We start from the raw sequence: 18,058 nt of genomic DNA on the forward strand, positions 1-18,058 counted from the left end.
CTCAAAATGTCAAAATCGGAACAATTCAATTTCGCGCCTGACCCGACCCGGCGGTGCAACTTTTTATTTTTATTCTCAGGTGAAGGAAAGCGCCCGCACGCGCGCACGCTCGCCAATTTTTTCTTGTAATTATGGTTTTGCCCTTTTGCTTTTAAACAGTTTTTTTTTTTTTTATTGTTCCTTTTGTTTTCTTTTGATCCTTCAAATTCTCTCCTGGCTCTCGCTCTATTTCTCAACCATTTTGTCTCAAATGTTTTAAAAGGTAATTGTAATCTTTCTCTCTCTTTCTCATCATCTTTAAATATTATTCTCACATCTATAAAATGAATTTTAGATACTCATATGGCAAATTATGATCTTAACCTATGCAAATCCTTTTTTTAATTAATAATTTTTGGCTGATCTAAATTAAGAATCTTGTTAGATTCAATCTTTCATCTCTTTGAAATTTCCAAATCAATTGTTTATGATTTTGGTGCCATGTTATTTTTCAGGTTTGGATTCGTTGGATGAGGTGAAACAAAGCAAAAGCTGAATTTGGGAGAGTCAATCGAAAAGATCGGTGTTATTTGAAAGAATTTAATTTGAAGAGAGTGTAATAAGTAAACTAATTTGAAAATGGAGTCATCAACGTCGTCGAATCAAACGGAGTTCGATTACTTGTTCAAGTTGCTGATGATAGGAGATTCAGGAGTTGGAAAAAGTAGTCTTCTTTTAAGTTTCACCTCTGATTCCTTTGAGGAACTCTCTCCCACTATTGGTTAGTATTCTTTTTCAACTGTATTTCATTCAAACTGTTCTTTTTTTTAATGTCTTGTGATTTGTAATGGCATTGTCTTGATCTCTGGAACTCGAAATATGTAGGCTTGTTTGGTTGTTGCTTTTGTTATTTATTTTTTCTTTTTAGAGCAAGAAGTTGGTTAACAAACACTATTTTTGAGGAAAATATAAAATATATATTTTTTTGCAGAGCAAAATGTTTGATTTTACTGCAAGTATGTGAGAATTGATGGTTGCTTGTGTTACTTGCAATTTTTTTTTTTTCGTGTAGAGTGCATAATGATAATTGGTTAAAAATAAGTGAATTAATACAATGTAATATCCATTTTTAACATAAGTTTACCATACAAAAGTAAGTTCATGCATTTTGTTCACCTAAACAACATTGCATTTTGATTTTCAAATTCTTCATGTATATATGGCTTCCTTTGGTTTCCAGATTTGCAATTTACTCTTTGGCTTTTGCTTTCGGTAGAAGCAAAAAGCAAGAAGTAAAAGAAAGAACCAAATGTTTCTTATTTTGATCATGCAATATTATCAAAATGGTTAAGACTAGAGCTTCCGATACTGAATTTTAGTTCCTGTTGGGTCTCAAATGTTGGATGTTCTGCGCAAAATTCTGAAGCTCATTATTTGTTTTATAGTTTTATCAGCAATGTAGTGGAGATTTTCATTTTCATTTTTGTTCTTGAGATTGTTTGTATTATAAAAAAGAAAAGAAAATGTGATGAGTGAACAGTAAGTGGAATCTTCTTTTATCTGAAACCAAGTATGTGCTGGTGAGTCTTAAAACTTGTTCTATGATCATAAACCATGCAATTACTGTAACCGACAACATGTTAAATCTAATGTTCATCAAACTGAACACAAATCATTAATCTGCTTACCCATCTTGTGTCCTGATTTACAACTCTACTTGTTTCATTATGTAGGTGTTGATTTTAAGGTAAAATATGTGAATGCTGGGGGTAAGAAGCTGAAACTTGCAATCTGGGATACAGGTAAACCTAAAGTTTGCTAATATGTTATTTCTTTTCTTTTCTTGTTATTTTATTTTAAATATCCCTATATGATCCTAGTGGATTTTTGATGATTACTGGATTCTCTACTTTTGTGCTATATAACTTGATATTCTCATCTATTTTTTTAGACTTCACTTGTTCTTATATAGTCCTGGTAGAAAATTAACATGTCAGATTGACATCATCAACCTTGTTGGTTGTACTACTTTTCTTGCTTTCTTTCGCTGTTAGTTCATTAACTTATCAATTTTTTGTTGAGCTTCTCTGGAATGGTTTCCTTTTTTTAACTGTTCAAAACACAAGCCCTCAGCTAACCTGTATTTGGTGAGTGCAAAGGTGTTTTAGAATAATAGGGAAGGATTATGTCAAGTGGAGGTGCTAGTAGAGAATCACAAGGGTTTCATTATTAGCTTTCTGACAATCAACTTATCAAATCAAATATTAACCTGAGATTAGTTGCCTCTGAGAGTTTGAGTTTAGTTAGGGAAGTTGGTATGTTACATCAAGATTTATGTTATGAAGACACGAAATATGTTAAATTTTATTCTTTGAAATTCCATCACGTAGGCTTTTTCCATTGGTGGCATTCATTTTTCTTTCACACCCTAAATTGATATGCTTTTGTAATTTTTTAAGAAAGAAGGCCAAGAAGCAAAAAGGCACTGTATACCCCGTATATCGGGCTTGTTCATGATGGAATCTTAAGCACCTGTGGGCTGGGACAGACAATTGCATGTATGGAGCTGAGCTCTGTGTTTGCATTAAAAATGTCATTGTAAGGCCTGGAGGATTTTTGAACCAATTGCACTTTTAATGGAAACATATTTTTCTACCTTGGAACAATTGTGGTTTGTTCCTCATTTTTTTTCCCTACAGAATCTTTGAATTGAGATGCAAGCATCTGCTAAGTGGAAATATTTGTGTTAGAAGCAAGTTATATGGTAATTGTTATATCAGTCTTTGGATCATCTAGTTTGGCTAGACCTGCTTGTTAGAATTAGATTGCCCAATTTGGCCTTTAGTGCTTGAGCTTATTGCTATAAGAATCCTTATGAATCTCGTTATCCGCTTTGTGATGTAAATCAGTTTTGCATGATTATATTTTTCAATTTTATTGCTTATGACTTGCTCCATGTAGGGGAAACTTATCTTTGCTAAATGTGTTGATTATGCAGCTGGGCAGGAAAGATTCAGAACATTGACAAGTTCTTACTACAGAGGGGCACAAGGGGTCATTTTGGGTAATCATTTTTCTTTTTTTTTACATGTGTAACAATGCCCCTCTCACAAATACTGTGTCCTTTATTCTTTAGTCTCTTGGGAAAATTCCTGCTTTGATTCCTCAGTACAGAATATCTTTTTGTTAAAAAAATGTGGAAGTGAAACAAGCACTGTTTTGCCTCTAATGTATTTTTCTTTCATTTTTAGCCTTCTCTCTTACTCTCTCTCTCCCCCCCTAAAAAAAACAAAAGCACATATTTTGTTGGTGTTCCTCTGCATATAGTGGAGACAGTGAGAAGGAACTGACTTGAAACCATGAAACTGTTAAGTAGGTAAAGTCGTGTTTATGTCAACTTAAAATGTCCTTTTTCTTTTGTTTGGGTTTTTGTGCTAGCTATCATGTTTACATATTGCCGTGGCCTGGTTTAAGTGATTGATTGTTTTCATCTTCTTTGTATCTATACAAGTTCCTGCATTCTTAAGTTTTTTCCTCCTAATCAGCGTAGAATTTAGATGATTAACATCTTCACATGATTAAGATCAGATTTCAAGTCTAAGCTCAGTAAGTGTGCAGTAGTATATGTTGTTTTGTGGTTAGCTCAGTGATCATTTTAATGACATAGTAATCATTTTCTGCTCTTAACTTGTTCGGAGAATCACAATATCGTTTCCTCCTATGCAACAGTTTATGATGTAACACGGAGGGACACATTTACAAATCTTTCTGAAGTCTGGACCAAGGAAATCGAACTCTACTCAACAAATCAAGAATGCATCAAGATGCTTGTCAGAAACAAAGTTGACAAGGTAACTTTGCAGAGATCTATGAATACTAATGTTTCCTCACTGCATTATGATGTTAGTCTGGGTTCCAAACGAGTTTTCACTTTAGTAATTTGTTTTAGGTTCTCGCTCTCTCCTTAGCCATTCTTTCCCCTCACCACACTGATCTTTGTCTCTTCTGATACATAGTTGTTGTTCTTGTCTATAACACCAATGGAACGGCAAATTAAGTAATTTTTTTAACATTTTGAGTCTTGGTGAGGAATGTGAATTTGTCTGTGCTGTTATCCTTCATCAATAGACTCACATTTACCCTATGGTTGGTAAGAAGGAAAGAGGAAGGAAAGAAAGGGAGCGGAAGGAAAATAGTGTTTCTTTCCTTTCCTTCCTTTGTTCGGTACAAGGCAATAGGAGTAGGGAAGGAGAATGGATGGATTTGCACCTTTTCTTTCCCTCCAAATCTAATTCTTCCAAATTGGAAGGAATAGACTCTTTCTAATTAAGTTAATCATTTTATTTACAATTTTACCCCTAGTGTCTTTCTTTCCCTCTATTTTCCATCTTTCATGCCATATTCAAGAAAGGAAAAACAACTTTTCTTCCTCTCCTAATTTTTTTTCCTTTCCTCAACTTCTTCCCTTCCCTCCATTTTCCTACTAAACATAGTGTTATTGTAAAAACTGAACTTCATAAAAGCACTATGTTCAATCAGATAGTTATATGATATAATTGTAAGTTTTTTCTTATTTTTGGAGCAACATAGCTTTATGTCCATATCCAATTTGAAGTTTTTGATGTGTCCAGTGTGGGCATGTTAAAAAATGAAGAGTTGGAGTCAGTGTGATGAAGATGCCCCCTTTTTTTCTCCTCCCTCTTGCTCTGGCATACTTCCATGTTTGGAGTGTATACAAACCACATGGTTACATAACAGATCAATGTTGAGTTGGTGACACCTTATAGCTCATCTGAGGACACCAACCAATGATATTGTTACTGTAGTCCTATTGATGCAGGACAATAACATGCTTATTTAGAGATTTCTTTCATTAAGTTTGTATATTTTTATGTTTTCAATTGTAATGTTTAGTATTTAGGGAACTATCACTGCATTCATGGTTATATTTGGTATTTCATATTTGTATTAACATTTATGGTGCACTTTATAAGTGCTTGTGATATTCCAGTTTTATGTATCTTTTGATATTATGAACTCCTAAGATTTGAGCCATTGGGATTGGTTTCTCTCTTTCTGTCCCCTCTATTTACTCTCTGTTTTGCCTTTCTTTCTAATTTATTCTCTCTCTTTCCCACCCTTTGTTCTGCACCCAATATCACAATTATTTTCCATCTGTTGTCTGAGATTATTTTTTATATCTGTATCATTAAATGCTTTTCAGGAAAGTGAGAGGGTTGTGACAAAGAAGGAGGGAATAAACTTTGCTAGAGAATATGGTTGCCTTTTCATTGAATGCAGTGCTAAAACGCGTATTAATGTACAACAATGCTTTGAAGAGCTTGTTTTGAAGGTATTGAAATTAACCACTATTTTGTTCTGACATTTATGTCTTGGTGCCCAGAAACAAATCGCAGCATGCATGTGGGCTGTAGAGTGCAATTGTATCAAGATAGTTTAAGCTGAAATTTTAGGGTTGTTGGACTGTTGATTGCTCTTTTACATTCTTCAAGGAATGGAATGATGGCATGAGCCCTACATTGACAATGAGATGACATTCTTTTGCAGATTCTAGATACTCCTAGCCTTTTAGCTGAGGGCTCCAAAGGTGTCAAAAAGAACATATTTAAACAGAAGCCGCCTCAGCCAGATGCATCCACAAGCAGTTGTTGCTGATATTATGATTCTTTAATTTACACTCCCGAATCTCTAACCTGAGTGAGGTGGTTCTCCCAGTTCTGACTCACAATTATTTACGGTCCATGTAATCTCTTTGATATGAAACATACCGTCCATGTAATATAGCATTGTTTGAGAATCCTGTTTACTTTCCCGGTCATCTTGGGTAGAAGTCTGCCTTATCTGGTCATTGTTAACTTTGAACTTTTGAATTCAATATGTGATGCAATTTACAGTGATGGATTATGTTATTTTGGTTGATCACAGGCAGCCCTGCAGTTTGTACTTCAGTAGAACAGCTCTTCGATGATCGTCAATCGACCTCCTTCAGTATGTTAAATAATCCTATTTTATTATACGGTAAATTCTATATGGAATTCTTGTGTTCTGACATTTTGCCGACAATATACCTTAAGGATTTTTTTTTTTCAAATGAAACCTTGTGCTTTACAAATGTTTTCTAAGATTAACGGTGTTAAATTTTAATGAAAGGACAATAAAATCTTTATATTTAAAAATCTTATTTCTTGCATTTAATCTTAAATTGTTAAATTCTTTTTCACACTCGATTTTAATCATTAATCAAAGAATCCATATAAACAAAATTATTCTAAGAAGATGAACGCTGGATATAGCTTTTGTCAAAATTCTTAGCCGTATATGTACCTTGCCCCTTAACCATTCCAACTTAAATGATCAAATGTTGCACTTGTCTTTGCCTGCTTAACAAAGTATCCCATCGGCCTTTATTAATTTTTTTTAAACTTTCCTGTTATTCGTTTCTAGTACGTGGTCAGATATTTTATATCATATTTAAGTCGAAGGTTGAGATCAAATTTTTGTAAAAGGGGTTATTAAAGAGTCTTTTCTAAGTTGGTGAGAATGGATTCTACACACTTTCTTACCTGCGAAGTGTATATTTTACATTTTAGGGATAAAATTTAGAATCCTTCACTGAATTTAGAAATTATTTCTAATGGTACCTAAGTAAACTTATAAAAAAAAAAAAAAACTAACTAATTCTATGGTAAATAGAATAATATTTCAATCATCTTAACACACCATGAACTGACCTAGTACCTTAAAACTTAAGTCTGAAATAATGTCATGCAAGAAAGAAACTAAAGGAAATTAAGGCCTATAGTTCCTAAATTCTAGATCCTGATTCCTAACGCTTATAGATCAAAAAATTGAGAGGAAAAATCGAAATTGTGCGAGACACTTGGAAGTTTGTCCATCGAACGGAATGAACGGAACGGAGGTATGGATGATGGTAATGGTTCCAGTACTGTCATCTGCTGCATCAAATTCTCATCATAATAATCAGAAATGCTGTTCGGAAACATTATAGAATTTTGCTCCAACATGGAATCATCATAGAAACTTCCCAGAGAGGTAGCAAGTCCTTTGAAAGGACCACCATGCTCTTCCAACTCGTGATCATGTCCCCATTCACTGAAAGCCATGAATCCTTGTGCAAAACCATCTGCTGTTTCACCCAAAACATACCCTGAAGCCTCTCTCTCCAACTCAACAGCCTTGTTCCCTGATTCAGGTTGAACCTCACTGTCCGACTCTTGGTTTTGGGTACTGGCAGCCTGCCGAGAACTACAACTTTTCATAGATTTATCCATCTTTTTATAAATTTTGCATAACACCCAATCATCCAGCTGCAAGAAATTCAATAAAATAGAATATTTGTACCACAAAGGAAGGAAAAAAACTGATATGTGCTTATATATTTTGCATATCCATCTGATCTTAATTATATTTTGAATTGATTAAAGTTTTCTTTTTTAGATTTAATTTATGTCTTTAATTAGGTCACATTTACCTATCAAATAAGGTAAAATTAAAAGTATTTAAATGATAGTAGTAAATAAGAGGAATAACTAATTACTCGCATATCATCTTTGTTGAGATTGGATATTTTTGGAGGATCTTTGAGTCGGAATTCATGCATCATCCAATCAGTCTTTTGTCCCTTGGGTGGTTTCCCTCTGTAGAAAACCAAGGCCTTCCTATATCCAACTTCAACCCCTCGGAACTTAAGCACTCTGTCTGCTCCCGTGGCTTTCCAATATCCATCGCCAGCTGCTCGCCTTGGTCGAGACCCATTCCTATATTTTTTGTCTCTCGGTGTGAAAAAGTACCATTCTCCTTCCCCATATGACTTATTTTGCTCTATAAGTTACCAAACATTCCTTTGATAAATCTAATCTTATCTCGATATATATAAACTTTAAAAAATAAAACTAATTTCAACCTCACAGATAAATATAATCAAATCTATATAATCGATATTTGCGAAAAAAACATATTAATATAAATTATAATCATAATTAAAAGTATAATTAAGTTAAATAAACCAGCATCGATGGTGAAGTTAAATCAGATGTACACGTTCAACATGAACTTAAATAGTTAAATAATTATCAGTATATAATTATCAAGTACCAAAGAATGACCAGACCAAAGGCTAGTTACTCTCTTCATTGGAATAACGATAAATAATTCTCACTCGCAGGAACCTGAAAACAAAGTTCAATCACAACTGAAGAAGAAGAGGGCTTAGCATGTTAAAGATCTAGACACGTAAACAACCCCTTTTAAGCAATCGCTGCCCTAAGAATTAACCTGGAAATACTGAAAAGCATTAGGAATAAGAAGAATATAGGAGAGAGATAATACAGCATTTGAACAATAAATTTCCATCCAACTAGTTCACTCTATTCAATGATTATAAATTATGAAAAGATGAGAAACGAAGAAAGAGTGGGTATGTACCAACGAGGGTCTCAGGATTGTACTTGTACAATTGAACCTCCTTGATCCTGTTGGGTGGTAATGGCTTGTTGAACAGCTTGTTCTTCAAGTAATGAACGACGAGTTCTTCATCACGAGGCTTGAAGCGATACCCGGGCGGGAACGATTTAAAGAATTTTTCAACGTCTTCTGGAGGCTCGCTTTTGCATGGCAGAGACATTGCATGCGGATTGGAAAACGAAGGAAGATCAGTTAGCCATTCCTACTCTAAATCAAAAGTTAACAGTTGAAGTAGTATTTGATAAGGTAAGTGATAGGCGCAAATATATATATGTAAATATGAGTTTAATGGGATGTATATTACATTTAAAGTGAAAGAGACGTGGATAACTATGACTACTTATGTGGGCAAATCCTATCTCTATTATTTCTCACGATGGAAAGAAACCTAGGGTTGAGTGTAACGCATATCTAGGGTAATGTTTTTTTATCATTTTACAAGAAAATTGGAAAATAGTCCATCTCTATCGTGACGGGCAAAATTTAACTAATTATCTCAAGAAATGAATAAAATTGAAATGGTTAATTTCTGAATTTTATAAATTTTAAAATTTAGGTTGGTCATGATACCTATTATGTAGTGTTAAGATAATTTATTTATTTTTAAGTCATATAAGATTAAACTTATATATATCCTTTCTAACTTTTGTTTTATCTTTTTTTTTTTTAAAAGATAAAGATTAATAAGATCCATATAGGTTGAATTGCTTGATTCATTTAGAATCTCATATTTTTATACCGTATTCTACAAGATTGCTCTAGGGTAAAAAATTAGACTTTCTAGGAGATCAATTGTTAAGGTAAAATATTGCCTTTTAGGAGATCAATTGTTGTATTGATTATGAAATATTTGTAAACGCATAATCAATAATTGAGGAAGTCCATGCATTTCTTTAAGCGTTTGGGTTCTATGCAAAATTAATTATTTGGTCTGAACAAAATCAATTTCATTCTATGCAAAATTTGTACAAAGCATCTACTTGTTTAGTTCTAATAATTTGTTTGGCCTGGGATTAACTTCTACTGTTTCTGTACAGCATTACATGGACTATTAAGTATCATATATTGTTACTTCTTGTCACGAAAAAATTTGCCACAGTTAAGCAATTTCGCTAATTCATTGCCAGCATTGTAGTTATATACATTAATTATAAAAGAAGATGTTTTACCACTATAAAAGAGACCACATTCATGCAAAAGAAGTACAATAGTTATATACATAATAAATACAAGTTGAATGACTGTAGGAGAGCTGGATTTGAATATTCTCGATCAAGTTACTTAGAGATCGGGCTCGATCACAGCCAGGATGACATCCACAGCCCGGAATTGGCATTCAAAGCTGACAAATACACCTGAATGCCAATGCCTGATATGTATTAAGTTACAATAATCCTCTTGTTCTCCCATAAAGGTCGTCTCTAGCATTATGCCAGAAGAAATAATCACTATTGTCAAGCAACCATGAAATCTGGAATTGAAGCTTTAGAAAGTAATAAGACATGTCCATTCTACCTCTTCTTCATGATGCGCACACCATTGGTGCACAACATTGATTGCAAGTGAGCTAGACATTAGGTTATAGTCAATAGCAGGGCTCTGATCATCATGAGACTTTTAGCTCAGTGACTAAACAAGCTACTATTCTAGATTTTTTAACACTGGCAGCAGTTAAATGTTTGTTTTCAGGTTTTCTTAGCATTAGCAGTAATTAAAGATTAGTTTTTGAGTCAATTTGATATTGACAATGTTTATTTGAATGGTGATAGAAACCATTTACATGGATTTTCTCGAAAGGGCGTATGTTTCCAATTGGAAGAATATTCAGTCGAGGCGAGTTGACGGAGTTTTGACCGAATTGACGGGTGGGTCGAATATTGAGTGGTGGCGAAATGACAGGTGGGTCGGGTTTTATATTCCCAGTCAAAGCTGGCTTGTCTCACGTGACACAGGAAGTTCCAGAGTGGTTATTTGCACCCAACTTAAATCTTCTAGAAATCGTGTTGGATCAATTTCTACCAGAATTCAAACTCGTCGCAGTTGTTGTCATCGGGGATTTATTTATCGTGTGGATAAAAATTATTCCTTTTAGATTTTATATCTTTGATTTATTTATCAGATACTTTTTGAATCTCTTTAAAAACATATAATAATTTTAGAAAGATTTGGTTTTCTATTGTATTTTGAATATGGGAACTTGCATTACTGAAAATATTATCTTATATAAAGATTTGATCTCTTATTTGAATTTGATAAATTGAAAAATGTTAGGATTTTTTTCGATAACCTTTAACCTTATAATAAATATATATATGATTATAGAACACTTCGGAATTTGCGTACAATTTGAGCTGGATGTCATCATATCAAGCAATATTGGCCTAAATTTTGTTTGTGGCTCTAAACGGATGTTTAAAAAAAAAAAAAAAAAACAACAAAAACCCAACTGCCAGAACTTTGGTATGGTAATGAAACAGAACAGAGGAGGCAATGGGTGCATTCAAAGCACCAATTTTCCATCTCCTCTCTTCAGCAAATCCCAACACTGAAACCCTCAAAAACCCTTTGTTAAACCCTGAAACCACCACCAGGCGCTTCCTTCTCTTCTCACTCCCTCTTTCCACTGTTTCCACTCTTTTCATCCTTCCAAGCAGTACTCCTGGCACTAGAGGTTGCAGTAGTAAGCTTGAGCCCAGCTACATGAGTGCTTTAGCTGCGAGTTTTAACCCGGTGAGCCAGGCTGAGAGAGACGCCAGCGCCGTCATTACCCGGAGAGTATCTGAAGGTGTAGAGTTGTTGGAGAGAGGGAAGGAGTTGCAGGCTCAGGGTGACTTCCCCAAAGCTCTTCAAATCTTTACCACGGTACCCTTTAAAATGAATTGCTGTATAAAAAATATTTGGCTTCGTTTTGTTGGGCTTGCACTCATACTTTATATAATATCTGGATTGTGATAGTTTACATGCTTCAATTTTCTATAATCACAAAATTCTTCCTAATTTGCGTAATGTAGAAATGAAAGTCATTATGTAGTCATGTTGTTAGAACTTAAACATAATTGGACAGTTTACTAGCTTAAGCTGCATTTGGTATAATTGGCCACCCAACTATTCTTTTGATTAAGGCTTGTTAAATTGCAATATCATAGTGACAGATTTTGACTCTACATGGTTTTTGTACAGTTGCAACCATTATTCTTCTTTCTTTCTAATGGTTTTCTCGGAAGTTGTTTTTGTCTCAATTCAAAGAATTGGAAATGATGTCCTTGCCAATTACAATCATGACCCTTGATTTATTTTGTGTGTTTGAGATTAAATTTATGTACGATATGCTCTCATCTATTTCATCATGTTTATGTATTTACAATTCAGATCATTCAACTTTAGTGATAAAACATGAATATTGGTATTAAGCTTCTGCATTTGCCAAAATACTCCTCAGCATCTTCTATGCTTCAATTTAGTTCCAGAAGCTGTATGCCATGACCATCCCACAATATTTGCATGGAACTAAGAATTTGCATATGGTTAAGAGAAAGTGATATGGAGAACGTAAATGTTCAACAGAGGAGAGAGTGTTTTAAACAGTTTGCTTTGCAGGATTTACTGTGATTCCAATAGAATTTACTCATTTTAATCATTTGCCTCCTGTTATGGGTGCTTCAAGCATCATTTCCCCCTCTTGTTTTTCTTTCAACCTTTCTAAACAAAAGGGAAAAGAAAAAGAATAATTGATATTGAAACAACAAACTAAGAGATTTTCCTAGTATTCCCACCTCTTAGCCTGATAAATGTTTATGGAGGCAATTTATTGACTGGGATATTTATATTCTATAATGGAAACTAATTCATTTCACCAATCAAAAAGATGCCTGAGCATGGTGCTTCCCATTAAAGGTAATCCTGATGTGATTACTTTCATCTAAATGTCATAACAAAGAAAGTAGATATTTTAATTCTGTTGTCATAAGGCCTCTCTTTCCTTGCATACTTCATTTCATTGCGCATAGTATTTAATCCTTTTGATTCCACTATACAGAAATCTGCTGCAGAGGATATGAAGAAACCAATCATGCTACATACATATCTGAATACTTATTATTTTTTGCACTGATGATGTGTATGCAGTTAGACAACATGCTTGTGCTTGTGAAGTTGTGATGCAGACTATGTGAATAAATTTTCACCACTCCCTTCACTTCTGAATCTGCTTTCAGGTTGTTGAAAATTATAAAGATTTTGCATTCTCAGACTATGCAAGAGTTGGTAGGGCATTGGCCTTATATGAGGTTGGGGACAGAGAGGAAGCCATTGCAGAGATGGAGGATGTTTCAATATCTTTAAAGGGATATCCAGGTACTTTCAAAGAGTTTGAGTTCACAGGCTATTGACAATTAGGAACTTTTCTCATTTAATATGTTTGTTTTTTCTACAGAAGTACATGCAGCTCTTGCAGCAGCCTTATACGTGGACAAACATGCACCACTGCTAGCAGAAAATCAGTTTGCGATTGCAACTCTGCTTGATCCTCACTTTACAGATATCTCATACGTTGTAGAAACAAAGCATTGGCCTCCAAGTTTGGTTAGTTCTTTGCAACACTTCATCACACTTTCGTAGGGGTTCTTGTTATATATCAGTACATGCCTAGTTATCAATCTCAAAATATATTTGATAAATTGTTATCAAGAATAACCTTTTTCTAGTTTGAAGTTTTATACTAAGATAAATCATTATTGTAATATTTCATTACTTTATGGTTTTGGTGAAAATCATACATGAGAATACACACATTCAGCTGATACATGCTCTTCCCACTGGTTTTTTTGGCTAATGTTTTCATCTGTTGAGGGCGAGGGAAGAAACATGTAATTTTATCACCATGTTAAAAGGTGAAGACTGGAGATGTTGAGATTCTTTGATTTTTTTCTTCCTTGTAGCTTCTAATCGTCTCTGGTTCTACCAGCTTTCCTTTTTTTAACTGCAAGGCTTTGTCATGACTCATGAGCAATGAAATTATAAGAATTGCATTCTTTCTCATCCTGATCAAGCTAAATATAATTTCATTGCACCCTTTTTTTTTTTATTCTTTTTTCCTTTGAATTATCCATAATTGATATGCTCCTGAACAGCCTTTCTTGTTTTCCACTCGAAGAATATAAGGTAAGAACCAAATTTACTAGTGAAGGTTTCGGTGATCAGACTGTTGATGCCAGTCCATTGCATGGCTTTGTGTGAACTCTGTTCCATCACAATGGTGTTATAAAAGTTTGATTAGAAATCCTTGAATCCTTCCAACATCAAGAATCTTTATGGCTTTTTGGGTAGACAGAATCAGGGAATCAGGTTAATTGCTGCTATTTAAATATGATTATCACGAAGTTGCATTGCCCCACCCCCATGTACTTTTCTTCTTAAACAAATTTCTCTCCTTAACTTTTCTTGTGGGAGACATCTTCTAGGTGGTGCTCAATAAGTAGGGTATCTTTGGTTCTTCAGCATAATAAGCAGTGGTGCTGTTATCAATGCTTGAAATTGCAGGCACCCAACTTTTGACCCTTGTCCAAAAAGTAGGTTTATTCGGTCATTTAGCACAGGCAGGGTGTGGGGTGCAAATTTGTTAATCTTTCATCTTGTTTTGGGCAAAAGGGGAAGTGCTTCAATCTCTTGCTTGATTCATTTAATAGCCGAAAAGGTGGACCATGTTCATTGTCAATGGTGCAGTGTTTGATTACATTTGCAACCTTTATTTGTTAAAGTTAAACACCCCCCCTCCCCCGCGCCCATTGATTTTTGACTCTTAAGGTCCTTTCGTGGGTCCTTTTCTTTCCAGAGGTACACACCCTTCTTTTCTAACTTGGTTACCTTTGGAGTGCCAGAGATGTGCTTCCAAACTGTACTCAAATAAAAAACAATGTGCAGACAAATCAGCCTGGTATATCTGTTTCAATGAAAGCTTATAGAGAAAAAGAATAAATCTACCAAGCTTAAGAGTCCCATCAACTTGCATCAATTGGATGGGAGTTACTGTTGCCTCTGTGGATTTGTTCAAAAAAAATGGTGGCCATGATAGTCAAGTGGAAACTTCCTCCTATCAAGATTCTTGGTGGGTCTAAGGTAAACAGTGACTTGTCGTTTGGACCAAGGCCTCGCTTGGTAGGATAGGATGGTAGAAATTTTTTTATTTCAACCTATAAGAAAGTTCAAAAATGGGGAAAAGGAGATTCAAACTTTGAATCTTGAACCAAGATAAAGGCTAACAATTGGACAACAATTTTTAGCATCAAGTTTTGCCATAATAATTTGAGTAAAAACAAATGTTTTTCCATCTCCCCTATTAAGAAATATCTTTAGAATAGTAGCAGATGTTTAAGCTGCCAAGTTTTTTATATATGATGGTGTTTTTGGGTTGCATTTGGGATAATACCGGTCTGATTAATCAGATTTCATAATGAAAACTAGACTAATCAACCTGAGTTATTCTATTGAAAATAAACAAATGGGTTTATATTTTCTAAATGAATGAATCTCTTTAAAAAAAACACATGTGATGAGTAAATCTTAAGTATATACCTTAGAGAGGGGTGTAGTTCTTCTACCACTCAATTGTAGGTGTAAGATTATAATTAAGAAGAAATATAACGATGGAAAAAATTGGGTTTTTGAATTATTCAGAAAATTTTAATTAAGTTTTTATTTTTATTATAAACTAGATAAACTTTTTCATTTCACGTAGCTCATATGTAGAATATTATATTGTCATAATGAATAGTGCTCTCAAATATTAATATGATATGATATGAAGAAAAGGCTATATGATAGTCTCATTCTACGACAAGTTCATATGTGTATAAAATGATAAATGTTATTTTAATTAAAAATAGTTGATTAATTGTTAATTATAAAAATTTATTTAATTTAAGATAAAAATATAAAAATTTAATTGAACATAATAGAAAAATAAAAAATTATTTAAATATTTTTAAATAATTTAAGAGTTTTTTAATATGTTATGTCGAAATGAAAATCAAATGCAGCCGACCTATTATCAAATAATTGGATTCTTAATAAAATAATCAAATTTGATTATTAAACGATACCACCTAATTTTCTCATTCAATATTTTATAAAAGTTATGAAAAAAAAATTGGAGGTTGATTATGAAAGGGAGTACAGTGAGTTCTTTCCTTAAAAATACCCAGAGATCATATTAATTATGCATAGATAATGGAGAAGGAAAATAATTGTGGGAATTGAGTTTGCATCCATTTGCTGAGATATTACCTGCTTCGGGCATACTTTGACTGCTTTCCACTTTCATATATCTTTAGACATTACATCAGGTTGGGTAAGCTGAAAATGCCACTTCAGAAGGCATCAATATGGCCTAACTCTACCGTAATCTTTTGAAAAAGATCAACTACTGAGATAAAAGATAATAATCCTAGGAGTATTTTGGTATTTGCCAACTGAAACATGTATCTCTTGTTCCAGGAATTGAGTCCCTAGATCCTTTCACAGTTTAATTGGCAGCATGAGTTGCTAATGCACTACACAAGGTGGATGAAGGTTAATTAAATGGATGGGTTTTCAATGATGGAGGAGCTTACATAAATTGACATTTCTGTACAAAAGCCTAACTTGATAGGGGGAAGAGGGAACCCAATACACCACACAGCATATAAGAGTTAAGACCCCACACACAGATATTACTTGTCCTAACAACACATGCTATTTCTCCTCTGCCCACTTGGATCGTAGCAGCTTCAGCAATGTCATTGCCTTCGTTTTGGTCCTACCACTACACTGGCTCTGCAGAAGCAACAGCAACTGCGTCAATACTCCAGCTGCTATTGCTTTTTCCCTCGCTTGCAATGATTCATGACACACCATCATTAATGAGTTAACAGCACTTTCACTCCCTTCATGATCCGATACCCTGAAGACCATGTTAACCAGTGCTTTAACGCCGTGCGGATTGTTTATCAGTGCCTCTTTGGCTCTCTCTATTCGCAGAAGTTGTTCCAGTCTTGCCATGGCTGTTGCTGCCAAGCTTCTTTCCTTTCTTTCTGAGTTCAGAATATATGTTATCAGACCATTGATTAGGCCTTGTCGAACCAAATTTTCTCTGTTCGATTCCAAGCAACACAATGCTGAAATCGCTTTGATTCCAGCATCAGATGTCTCAGAATTCTGCTGAATAAGAGAAACAATCCTATGCAAGAACCTTTGGTGTTTACCAATCATTGCACAAAGCTCCCTGGTTTCTGAAGATGATGATATTTCCCCTACAAGATGACACAAGCTTTGCTTGATCATGGCAGTGCCATGCTCAAACAAAACCACAAAAGATTCCAACATGGACTCTTCTTTGAGCATATTCAAACGCTCCAATTCTCCAGAAGGCAGCAATCTAAGAACACAAGAAAGTCCTAGTTCCACAAACCTCACATACTCTTGGGAGAATTCAGGGTCTACTTTTTCGAAAAGTATTTGCAAAAGTAAAGGCAAGAAACCTATTCGGAGCAAAAAGGAATTGCTAGATGGTGTTTCTTCCGTTAGAACTCGGATGTTCTCGAGTGTTTGAAGTTTGTCTTGTAAGGTAGCTTCGGGAGATTCGAGATTGTGCTTCAGGGAGACTAAAGGATCGATTGTTGTCAAGCAATCAGGGTCAAATTGGTGTCCCATTTGACGCCATTGTTCAATCAAATGACGAAGATTGTGATTTGGAACAAGAGATAGATCATGGAGCTTTTGCATTGTAACAGGACATGTGAGATTACCTGCAGCTAACCACTTTTCTATGCTTGATCTATCATAAGTTTGGCCTGTACATAGAGTGACAGGATCTGTGAACAAGTCCAGGCTGATTGGGCATGTAAACAAGTCTGGAATGGTCATTTGAGCTTCTTTCATGGAAGAACAAAAACCAAAAAGCTTCAACAAGAATGTTCAAAGAAAAAATGAAAAATGAACTAATGGTATTTGTTCAATTGAGAATTTTCAGAAGTGGATGCTGACGAAGTTGTGGAATAAAGAATTTACAGTAATGGTGAGAGAATTTATTTCCTTGCACAATGCAAGATGGAGGGTATTAGAAGACAAATACCAGAAGGCACTTGGAATTTTTTTTCAAAAAAAAAAAACCTCCTACTAACAAAGATACTGTGAAAGGTGGCTTTTCTGAAATCAGATTCTAGAGCCAAAAGTGCAGAAATGACAGGAGACTTCGAAAAGTGAAACTGAGCTATCAATATTCACTAGTATGGAAAGCACATATAGTGAATATACAATTATAAAGAAAGAGGAACAAGAAAAATTAAGTAATAATAAAATGATGAAAAGATGAATGGAAAGCTTAAGGACTTCCAGTCCTAACAGGCAATAGCAGCAGATGGAAGAGTAAGAGAGAGTCCTGGAATAAGTCTGCAGTTCACAGTGATAAAGAGAGGGAGAGAGAGAGAGAGAGAGGGAGATGGAGAAAGAGCAAAAGTGCAAAGCTTAGTTGGAGCGATGAGAAGAGAACAATAAGATAAAAACAGTAAGGGAGGGCCAAAACAGGCCTTATCCTTGTGAA

The 18,058-nt window shown here is 34.6% G+C and overlaps 4 protein-coding genes across 5 annotated transcripts; 2 read left to right on the top strand and 2 right to left on the bottom strand.

Annotated features, from left to right (window-relative positions):
- Positions 1–126: 126 nt before the first annotated feature.
- On the top strand, positions 127–6,016 carry LOC18611875 (ras-related protein RABC1-like). Of its 2 annotated transcripts, XM_007048346.3 has the most exons (8): positions 127–262; positions 495–760; positions 1,713–1,781; positions 2,978–3,043; positions 3,709–3,830; positions 5,204–5,332; positions 5,548–5,702; positions 5,926–6,016. In XM_007048346.3, exons 2-7 carry the CDS (start codon positions 619–621, stop codon positions 5,653–5,655), a joined length of 636 nt encoding a protein of 211 aa, XP_007048408.3. In that variant the 5' UTR covers positions 127–262; positions 495–618; the 3' UTR covers positions 5,656–5,702; positions 5,926–6,016. The 2 variants fall into 2 exon arrangements, with proteins under 2 accessions (XP_007048408.3, XP_017971467.2); XM_018115978.2 differs by lacking the exon at positions 5,926–6,016 and having other exon boundaries at positions 5,548–5,897.
- Positions 6,017–6,833: 817 nt separating this feature from the next.
- LOC18611877 (NAC transcription factor 29-like) lies at positions 6,834–8,720 on the bottom strand. The gene is made up of 4 exons (XM_088802902.1): positions 8,446–8,720; positions 7,559–7,842; positions 7,274–7,328; positions 6,834–7,144 (listed from the first exon to the last, which is right to left on the bottom strand). Exons 1-4 carry the CDS (start codon positions 8,642–8,644, stop codon positions 6,834–6,836), a joined length of 849 nt encoding a protein of 282 aa, XP_088659028.1. The 5' UTR covers positions 8,645–8,720.
- A 2,197-nt stretch (positions 8,721–10,917) lies between these two features.
- On the top strand, positions 10,918–13,401 carry LOC18611879 (uncharacterized). The gene is made up of 3 exons (XM_007048350.3): positions 10,918–11,346; positions 12,699–12,837; positions 12,917–13,401. Exons 1-3 carry the CDS (start codon positions 10,975–10,977, stop codon positions 13,099–13,101), a joined length of 696 nt encoding a protein of 231 aa, XP_007048412.3. The 5' UTR covers positions 10,918–10,974; the 3' UTR covers positions 13,102–13,401.
- A 2,368-nt stretch (positions 13,402–15,769) lies between these two features.
- Positions 15,770–18,058, bottom strand: LOC18611880 (U-box domain-containing protein 26-like). The gene has a single exon (XM_018128192.2). The coding sequence runs from the start codon at positions 17,395–17,397 to the stop codon at positions 16,213–16,215; it is 1,185 nt and encodes a 394-aa protein (XP_017983681.2). The 5' UTR covers positions 17,398–18,058; the 3' UTR covers positions 15,770–16,212.

This window comes from Theobroma cacao, chromosome 1 (assembly GCF_053813885.1).
Source record: "Theobroma cacao isolate CCN51 chromosome 1, ASM5381388v1, whole genome shotgun sequence".
Taxonomy (NCBI): Eukaryota; Viridiplantae; Streptophyta; class Magnoliopsida; order Malvales; family Malvaceae; genus Theobroma; species Theobroma cacao.

Coding starts and splice junctions, on each gene's coding strand:
- LOC18611875 (XM_007048346.3), top strand. CDS start 619: ATGGAGTCATCAACGTCGTCGAATCAAACGGAGTTCGATTACTTGTTC. Junction 3,044..3,708: donor GGCACAAGGGGTCATTTTGG/GTAATCATTTTT, acceptor CCTATGCAACAG/TTTATGATGTAACACGGAGG. Junction 5,333..5,547: donor TTGAAGAGCTTGTTTTGAAG/GTATTGAAATTA, acceptor ATTCTTTTGCAG/ATTCTAGATACTCCTAGCCT.
- LOC18611877 (XM_088802902.1), bottom strand. CDS start 8,644: ATGTCTCTGCCATGCAAAAGCGAGCCTCCAGAAGACGTTGAAAAATTC. Junction 7,843..8,445: donor CAATCCTGAGACCCTCGTTG/GTACATACCCAC, acceptor GGTAACTTATAG/AGCAAAATAAGTCATATGGG. Junction 7,329..7,558: donor TCAACAAAGATGATATGCGA/GTAATTAGTTAT, acceptor AATTTCTTGCAG/CTGGATGATTGGGTGTTATG.
- LOC18611879 (XM_007048350.3), top strand. CDS start 10,975: ATGGGTGCATTCAAAGCACCAATTTTCCATCTCCTCTCTTCAGCAAAT. Junction 11,347..12,698: donor CTCTTCAAATCTTTACCACG/GTACCCTTTAAA, acceptor ATCTGCTTTCAG/GTTGTTGAAAATTATAAAGA. Junction 12,838..12,916: donor ATCTTTAAAGGGATATCCAG/GTACTTTCAAAG, acceptor TTTTTTCTACAG/AAGTACATGCAGCTCTTGCA.
- LOC18611880 (XM_018128192.2), bottom strand. CDS start 17,397: ATGAAAGAAGCTCAAATGACCATTCCAGACTTGTTTACATGCCCAATC.